The sequence below is a fragment of the Enhydra lutris genome, unplaced genomic scaffold, assembly GCF_002288905.1.
Source record: "Enhydra lutris kenyoni isolate GAN:26980312 unplaced genomic scaffold, ASM228890v2 scaffoldscaffold73, whole genome shotgun sequence".
Taxonomy (NCBI): Eukaryota; Metazoa; Chordata; class Mammalia; order Carnivora; family Mustelidae; genus Enhydra; species Enhydra lutris.
Window position 1 is genome coordinate 1,921,756 of NW_019154157.1, and position 9,416 is coordinate 1,931,171.

The 9,416-nt window shown below is 44.3% G+C and overlaps 1 protein-coding gene across 3 annotated transcripts in view; it reads left to right on the forward strand.

Annotated features, from left to right (window-relative positions):
- LOC111159999 (eukaryotic translation initiation factor 4E nuclear import factor 1) overlaps positions 1-8,113 on the forward strand; it is a 45,709-nt gene extending 37,596 nt beyond the window's left edge. For all 3 annotated transcript variants that reach the window (XM_022522739.1, XM_022522738.1, XM_022522740.1), the window contains 5 exons: positions 1,311-1,395; positions 2,693-2,825; positions 4,322-4,666; positions 4,930-5,094; positions 5,597-8,113. In XM_022522739.1, the coding sequence (XP_022378447.1) occupies positions 1,311-1,395; positions 2,693-2,825; positions 4,322-4,666; positions 4,930-5,094; positions 5,597-5,838 (970 nt within the window). In that variant the 3' untranslated portion in view covers positions 5,839-8,113. The remainder of the gene's footprint in view (positions 1-1,310; positions 1,396-2,692; positions 2,826-4,321; positions 4,667-4,929; positions 5,095-5,596) is intronic.
- The last annotated feature ends 1,303 nt before the right edge of the window (positions 8,114-9,416 follow it).

A 9,416-nucleotide genomic window follows, 5' to 3' on the forward strand; every position in this document is an offset into this window, starting at 1 on the left:
TACCACCTTCTGAGTTTTTGTTTTGTTTTGTTTTGTTTGTTTGTTTTTTGTTTTGGTCTATCTTTCTCCCCATAGTAACCCCTTTACCCTACAACCAAAAGAATGTAATGAGGCCAGAGATTTTTTTTGTCTGTTTCATTTATTGCTGTATCTCCCACACGTCAGCCCAGTGTCTAGCACATAGCAGATGCTCAAGTATGTTCATCAGAAGGAATAAATGATAGGTGTGCAGAACCACCAGACTTGGGGTTTTCCCCCTGATCACTCCAGAGTACTACCGATCTGTTTCTCCCTCATTGTCCTGCTCAGATTCACAGTGTGGCAGCAGTGCGGCTTACATGGTACAGACTGGAAAGAAGCCATGGGTTTAGGAGTCTTCTCTGTTTATGATTTAGGAACTCCCAGAATCACTAAGGCTTTGGCCCTCATGGTACAAGGTCTGATAGCTCAAGTGAGTGAAACTCTCATTAGCCAGGGAGCTCATATAATTCATTCTTCTCTCAGCCTTTGTATATCTTCATCAGTTGTTTCCTGTTTTCTTCTGAAGGGAGAATGAGTAGAATGGGGAGTAAAGGGAAGTCTCTTCTTTTAAACTTTGGGAGGCCTGGGATCAACCTTGTCTGTGGACCAGGAGTATTGGGGGATGCTGCATGTTCTTGGGTCTTGAGATAGCTGAAACTCTTGGTGCTTTGATTTAAAGCAGTGTCTTACATAGCATCAGTTCTACACCAGGCCCTGTTCGCATCAGTATTGCTCCCTACTCTCAGCACAGCCTGGCCCACAGAATGAAGACTCACTCATAAGCTTCCCACTGACATAACCTACAAATCAACTACACGCCAGTCCTGGATAACCCTGCATTCCCAAGGCTTTATACCTAATCCTTTTGCTTGAATTGTTGTGCTCCATGTTACAGCTTTCTCATCGGTCCCACTCAGTTTAATGCAGCTCCTTCTCAGAGACGCTTTCCCGGAGTCTTTCCAGTAGGAGTATTGTGTCACTCCTTCTCTACTTCATTTTCCATTTCACTTTACTGTTATATCTACGTGCCTTAGTTTGCCCTCGTTAGTGTCTCCCCACTAGACAAGAAGAATTCTTGCAAGGCCCAGGACCATGTTTAATCTTTTGTCTTCCTTCAGAACTTAGCATGTGGTTTTACATATGTTAGGCACTTAATAAATGCTTGGAAAGTTTAAATGGATGATGAAAATGGGATATCCAAGTCCTATGCTGGTCTTGAGTATTCTTTGGTTTTAGGATTTGGAGTTCGAGCAGCTTGAAGCTCATACTGCTACTTGGTTTGTTCACAGGCAACAGCGAGTGACCAAGTCACCAGCACCCGTGCACCGAGGGAATTCCTCTTCCCCTGCCCCCGCTGCCTCCATCACAAGCATGGTCAGTGACCTCTGCTTTTGTAAATGACGTGAAGGCTTCTCCGTTTGATTGTGCTTATATCGCCATGTACCCCAAAATATCCTTAAGTGCCTTCATAGGAGTAACTGGCTTAATAGTCTATCATACCTGCTTATTTATTTGATCTTCCCCTTTCAGGATGCAGTCTTAACTCTTAGGGTTCTAGTGAAGCCCCTACATTGGGGAAGGTATGTTCCAGCAGATGGAGGAGTATGGACTAAAACATACCAAGTGATACAATATGTTCAAACAAATGAATAGTTGGAGTAGGGAGTAGAGGATGATAGGGTGAAAGATAGGAGGTGAAATGGATGGGGTGAATGGGTTGGATCATGGGGAATCCAGTGAAACATGTTGGGGACTTCACAGATTCAGGTCTGTGATATGAATTAAAGCTAGGACAAAGGAGTTTGCTTATTTGTGTTGTTAAATCTAGTTTTACAACTGACTCATTCATATATTAGCTTTTCGTTTTCTTTTTATAAGTTTTATCCCCCAGAAACTTCTATCACCATCAAAGCTGATAGAGAAGGGTTAAAACTGTTACTCTGCTTTTGGACCCCAAGTGGGTCTTTGCACCAAGCACTCTGAAGACAGGGTCTAGAAGGGGTTCTCTATTCATAATTCATGCCCTGTCCCCTGCCATCGAGGAGTTAGGGTTAATGAGAAAAGGCACATGCACAATGATCAAAGTTAAAATGGATATTGAAGAGATGGGAACAAATGAACCCAAAAGGTGAATCCTAAGGGGTGAGGAGACTGTTAACACAATTGTGAATTTTCTGGTAGCCAAGTTAAGATGGGATATGTTAAGAGTATAGAAAAATTTAGGTTCTGAGGTTGTCTTTGAACTTCCCCAACTGGTAAAGCTCTTGCTCTAGGGTATACTTCTGGCCATGTTCTTCCCTGTTCTCAGCCTAATCCCAGGCGTGGGAGATGGTTGAAGCAGGGCTACCATAGGTAGGCCCCTATCACCACAGACACAGACAGGTAGATAGGTTGAAGCTCTGTGCTTTAACTACCTTTGTGCTAGAGCTAAATCTAGGTTTTGATGAAAATGCGATGTGAACAAGTGATGGTGCACTTGGGGTACCACCTGTCTGGTCCATCCTGTTTCTCTTCCTCCAGCAGCTAGACACCAGAAGGTTGGAGTTGGTCTCTGCCACGTGTAGCTAATCAGGGAACTGGCTCTTCAGCTTGTTGAGCAGCTTGACCAGTTAAGCCTGGCTTGATTAGGAAAGACATTTAGAGAACACGCTAATACTGTTTTTCTCTGCAGCTTTCTCCTTCCTTCACCCCTACCTCAGTGATTCGTAAGATGTATGAAAGCAAAGAGAAAAGCAAGGAGGAGCCAGCATCTGGAAAAGCAGCTCTTGGTGACAGTAAAGACGACACTCAGAAGGCCAGTGAAGGTAATGCAGAGCTCTTGAGTGTGTACTGCCCAAGAAAGTATGTGACGGAGCACAGGGTTGAGTGTTCACCAGCTGGTCTGATTCTCGGCAAATCTCTACACAAAACTCCTGCTGCTTTGGACCATAGTTCGGTGTCTGACAGTGGGAAAAGCACTGTACCAGTTCACAATTGCTTAGCCCTCTGAAATTCTGACCAACCTAATAGTGGTATGAGTGCTAGTATGAGGAAGAGTGAGTTTTAGTTTAGAATCATTTTTTAAGAACTTTATTTATTTGAGAGAGAGAGAGAACATAAACTTGTGGGAGGAGCAAAGGAAGAAGCAGACTCCCTGCTAAGCAGGGACCTGGATGCAGGGCTCCATCCTGGGACTCTAGGATCATGACCTGAATCAAGAGTCAAGACGGTTAGCCAACTAAACCACCCAGGTGCCCCTAGTTTCGAATGCTATTGAGGCTTCAAAGTTGAATTATTAGTACATTTATTTGGCAAATTAATGTGGTACAACCCATTTTACTTCTGAAATGTTCTCTCTAGTCTATGGAGACTCACCCAGGAAAATTTCCAGGCAGATTCCTCACCCAGGAATGGGTGAAGCATAAGGTGTGGAGAGCCTTTTAGAAGTATGTAGAAGGGGCACCTGAGTGGTTTAGTTGGCTAACCGTCTTGACTCTTGATTCTGGCTCAGGTCATGCCCTCAGGGTCATGAGATGGAGCCCCGGCTGTCTGCTCAGCTCGAAGTCTGCTTGAGATTCTGCCTCTCCCTCTGATTGTGTGCAGTGCTCTTTCACTTGCTCACTAAATAAAATCTTAAAAAAAAAAAAAGTATATAGAAAATGTTGCACAGTTGGGACTATCAAGGATGTGGTGAAATAGATTCTAGTAAGTTAGGTTTACACAAGTCTATAGTATTGGTTTGAGAGCTTTTTGCCTGTGAGAAAGCTTCTGGGAAAAAGGAAATCCTATTGGTTCTACTAAAAGGCAGTTCAGATTCCTTCACTAGACTCTAATTTCTGTTGTGATGGATTTGTATAATTTTACTTTCATTTGATTTTCTCCTTAGGCTAAAAAAAAGCGTGTTAATCCCAAGCACTTGACTAGGACAGTACTAGTTCCCACACAGATCTGAACCACAGCCATATGGACAGGCAGAGCAAGGTGCCTAAGTTAGACAGCCAGACCTTAACCCAGCTTCACTTGCCCATAGCTGTTCCTGGGTTGGGAGGATTGTAAGAAAAATAAACTCTGTTCCAGCAAGGTATTTGGAGACTAGCATTCCTGGGGTGTAGTTCCAGCTCTGTTCTAACTACTCCTGTTACCTTGACTAGGCCTACTCATGAGGCCAAAATGATGGTTTTTATGATACAATCCTCTAAATATGCTGAGGGGATCAATTAAGGACTGTAAACTTTCTAAGAAATGAGATTTGCTAGATCGTTGGGAAGGCCATGTTTGGGTGAAGTTTGCCAATACCAAAATATTCTCTGGGTCCTTACAGAGAACTTGCTGTCATCGAACTCTGTGCCCAGTGCTGATCGGGACTCTTCTCCCACTACAAATCCCAAACTTCCAACACTGCAGCGGTCTTCATGTTCTACCCCACTGTCTCAGACTAACCGTTACACCAAAGAGCAAGATTATCGACCTAAAGCAACTGGGAGAAAAACACCCACCTTGGCATCCCCAGTTCCAGGAACACCTTTTCTCCGCCCTGTCCACCAAGTTCCCCTTGTCCCCCATGTCCCGATCGTGCGGCCTGCTCACCAGCTTCACCCAGGGTTGGTCCAAAGGATGCTGGCCCAGGGAATACATCCACAGCATCTTCCAAGTTTGCTCCAAGCTGGTGAGTTTCTGACCTTGCATGACAGCAGTTGCCAGAACTGATGAAGTAATAGTTTTGAGAGGTTTTTTTATCCCTAGAAAAATGTTGCTAGATTTTTCCATCTAACTGGTGGGTAGTGGGTCCAATCCAAACTATCCCTTAGTCTATAGAAAAATGAAGCTAGCTTAAGCATTGCTCACTGATCAACTTGTGGATCAGCAAAGCTTGAAAATTTCCAGGCAGATTACGTCTTACCAGTTTTTTTTTCTACCCCTGCCCAACAGGTGTACTTCCTCCTGGGATGGACCTGACTCATTTACAGGGAATATCTGGCCCAATCCTGGGTCAACCCTTTTACCCTTTACCTGCAGCTAGTCACCCTCTCCTAAACCCTCGCCCTGGGACACCTCTGCATCTGGCAATGATGCAGCAGCAGCTACAGCGCTCAGGTAGGCTCAGGATTGGGCCAGGGGAGCAGGGGATGGCCTGAATAGGCTTCAAGCTTTTGGACTAGTTTCCAGTGAGGGGATGAATTATGTGATTCATTCTGTAACTTATCCTAGCAAGAGTAGGATAAGGAGATAACCAGAGAATAGGATGAAGTAAACCAACCTCTATGGGATTTGGAACTCCTATTCCTATAGACAGAGAGCAGACTATGCTTTTGGCATTTTTTTGGTCCTCTGCCTCTTAAGGAGAGGAGGCTGACAGATTTAGCATGGAGACTATCCAGAGTAGATGCCTTCTCAGCAGCTAATGTTATTACTTCTGTGATAGGGCTGCTTGTTACGGGCAGTAGTGGTCATGTCATTTATGATGGCTTCTGAATAGTTGTGCTTTCCAAGGTGCTGTCTTCTGGCATTTTGTAAGGATTTGAAGGAGACAAAGCCTGATACAGAACTATGTTCCCCTACATGCTCTGAATGATAACCTTCTTTCTCATCCCCATAGTTCTTCATCCTCCAGGCTCTGGTTCCCAGGCAGCAGCTGTCAGCGTTCAGACGACCCCTCAGAATGTGCCCACCAGGTCAGGCCTGCCCCACGTGCACTCCCAGCTGGAGCATCGCCCCAGCCAGAGGAGCAGCTCCCCGGTGGGCCTTGCCAAATGGTTTGGCTCAGATGTGCTACAGCAGCCCCTGCCCTCCATGCCTGCCAAAGTCATCAGTGTAGATGAATTGGAGTATCGTCAATGAACAGGGCAGGCAGACTAACCTGTGCCTGGACCTATGGTGGCACCTTGATTAGGACTCTGCTTCCTCATTGCGGGTTGGTTTATGGAGTTTTACTTTGGAGCACTCTGTGAAGCTATTTAGGGAAGCCCAGGCACCTGGTGTGGTCTGCACTGAGGGAAGGATCTTAACCAATCGAATGGAGCCTATGTGGTCTGAATACAGGATGCACATTGTTGTCAATCCTGGCAGTAGTCTTTTTTTGTAAGATATGTGAATGAAGTGTTGGTGTCTTCACCAAGAGGTGGCACCTAAGGGTTCTGAGGAAATAAATGTATAGACCCTATGTACAGACTTGTGTATAAACAACTTTTGTATATACATATAGGATAGCTTTTTTGAACTTATACAGCTGTACATAAAAGTAGCTGATATTAGTTAAGCCTGTGTCAACAATTTGATTTTTTTCACTTGTACATTTGGGACTTTTTCTTTTGGTTGATTAAAGTTGCATATGCTAAGTGTGTGAATGAAGTGAATGACATTGTTGTATTTCTTTCTGAATTCATTCCTTCTCATTTACAGCCAGCTAACCTATGAGGTTCAGTAGGTTCCCCAAGGGAAATGATCTGAAGTTTTAATTTTTCTTAAACTTAAGAATTAAACTCTTTACCTCATTTAGAAGGAAGAAGCACTGGCCATCTTTTTTGAGCCTTAAAGACCCTAATGGGCCAGCTTAGGCTGGAATGACCCTATAGGAAACCTTGCAGTTAACACCAGATTATAACATGTACAGTCTTCGATTAAAATCAGCCAGTGAAAACAATGTATTGGGTAATCATGTATATGGTAGCTTCTCCCAAACAAATCCATGTTTACTCGGGCAAAAGTGATTAGTCTATCAACATCCTGTTCTCCAGCTCATAAGCCCCTATAAAAGAAAAATAGGACCGGAGAGTTCTCACTCAATCCATTAATTAGTCTTTTTTATATGAAACTGCCCTCAAGACTGTGTCAACAGACTTTGTGTTTTGTGTCTCATTCCTCAGCTCATAATTATTTTCATTATTCATCTTAACTGTATGCACAGCATTAGACAGTATTCTACCAAAATACTTTAGCTATGGTCTTGAGCCCCCTTTCCTGACTGAAGGTTTTTTAGTCCTACTCTCTGAAGTGGTAACTTTTATTTCTCAAACTTGAATCCATCTGCCCTAGTTCTCAATACTTGTCCATGTAGGGCCATCAACGCTACTCTGACTTCATGCCAGAGGGTCAAATAATGAGGTAGTTCTCTGATTCACAGATGAAGGCCAAGGTGACTGATTACAAGGGTAAAAAAATAGCCTGAGTCTTCAGTGTTAGGAGTGTTGCCTATGAGCCTGGAGCTGCCCACCATGACTTGTTACTTCCAGGAACACAAGAAACTAGATTGCCTTTCAGCAAAACCTAGCTTTATGGACTGAGCATGAGGTCTGTCTTGTCCTTGTACTTCATCAGTCCTCCCACTCCCCAGGCCCTCATGGGATTTGCTCTTGGGAATTCTTAGCTTTAGAAATAAAAGCCTTTGTTTAGAATTCTTGCAAATGCTTTGTTTCCACAAGCAGAAGCTGGAAAGCAGTCTAAAGACAATAGAAAACAGATGCCTGAATCCAGTTCCACCTTTCCTGTGTCTTCTTTGACTTCCTTCCCCCGCTTCATGTTGAACCAAGAGTTATAGGTGTTTGGCGGAAGAATTGGGCTCGAGTTGCCAATTTTCAGACTAGAAGCTGATAACGACTGAAATGAACAATGTAGGCACCAAGCAATGGGCAAAGCCATTTGCCAGTGGTTGGTGAGATAGAGCCAGAAGGAAGTAAGGGAATGTTGCAAACACTAGCACAGCCGAAGGTGGATTTTAAAATTATTTTGGTGCAGGGGAGGGAATGGAAGCAGAAGAGGAAGCTACTGCAGTCTTCAGGAGCTAAGAGCCTGATAAAAGGGTCAGGGCAGGAGGAAATGATGCCTCTGCTAACAGGAGGGGTCATATATGTAACAACTTTGGGAAGTCTAGCAGGTCTGAGGTGTTTAGAAGCAATCAGGACTAGAAAGATGTACAACACAAAGGTCAAGAGAATCATGGGAATAAAAGATACAGCAGAGGGAATATAGGCAATGGTACTGCATGGTGACAGCTACACTTGTGAGCATAACATGTGGACTTGTTGGATCTGTGTTGTATACCTAAAACTAATGTAACACTGTGTGTCAACTACAATTAAATCAGGATGTGGAAGGCAGCCTCAAAATAAAAAAGGAATGCCACAGGGGCGCCTGGGTGGCTCAGTGGTTAAAGCCTCTGCCTTCGGCTCAGGTCATGATCCCAGGGTCCTGGGATCGAGCCTCACACTGGGCTCTCTGCTCGGCAGGGAGCCTGCCTCTTCCTCCTCTCTCTCTCTGCCTGCCTGTCTGCCTACTTGTACTCTGTCAAATAAATGAAAAAATCTTTAAAAAGAAAAAAAGGAATGCCACAAAGACCCTCATGGAAGACCTGCCTTTAAGGAGGGTGGGTCAGGCAGGAGCAAAGAAAATGCCTCCCAAAGGAAGCAGCTGAGCAGCGAGTACATAGGAAGTCAGGGGAACCAGTAAGAAGTGGGGAAAAAATAGGCTAGTATAGCCAGCCCTTCTTTCAGGAGACAGCTATTGAGTATCTTTAAGAGGTTCTATTAAGAGGAGCAGCAGGGTCACCGGCCCTTCCTTTAAATGAGTAAGATGAGCAAACAAAATCCAGGAATGGGGGTACCTGGGTGGCTCAGTGGGTTAAGCCTCTGCCTTCAGCTCAGGTCATGATCTTGGGGTCCTGGGATCGGGGTCCTGGGATCGAGCCCCGCATCAGGCTCTCTGCTCTGCTCAGCAGGGAGCCTGCTTCCTCCTCTCTCTGCCTGCCTCTCTGCCTACTTGTGATCTCTGTCAAATAAATAAAATCTTTAAAAAAAAAAAACCCAGGAATGAAGATAACTTACAGGAGTAAACTCTTCAATAATTCTATTCTCTTCAACCGCTGATTCAAGCACAGGCTTGTGCCCAATTTAGGACATAAGACACAAGGACAAACTGGGCAGTTTCTGGGAAACAGCTTCCCACAACAGTAAGAATCAGTCCTCATTACTATCCTCTGGATGCTGGATGTAAAGCCTGGGACTGCAGCAGACATTCTGATTGTGAGGGGACCTAGCTGCTCAGCAAAGCCAATAAACTGCAGTGGACAGAGTTGACTGATGAAAAAATTTGGATCTTCAATGGCACCACAGCTACTGTGAGCCCATCTGAGCACTGTTACAACTTAGATGAGAGATCAAGTTTCCTTCCACTTCAGCTTGTTAAGTTAGTGTTTGCTGTTAAACACAGTTAAAGGCATTCTAACTAATGGCACAGGACAGTGAGTCTGTTACGTTGTGCTACCAAAAAATCAGGAAAGGGGCACATGGCTGGCTCAGTGGGTAGAACATGTAGCTCTCGATCTCAGGGTCATGAGGTAGAGGCCCACACTGGGTGCAGAGATTGCTTAAATAAATGAACTTTTTAAAAAAATCACAAAAGAAATGGAATGTGTAACCATATAG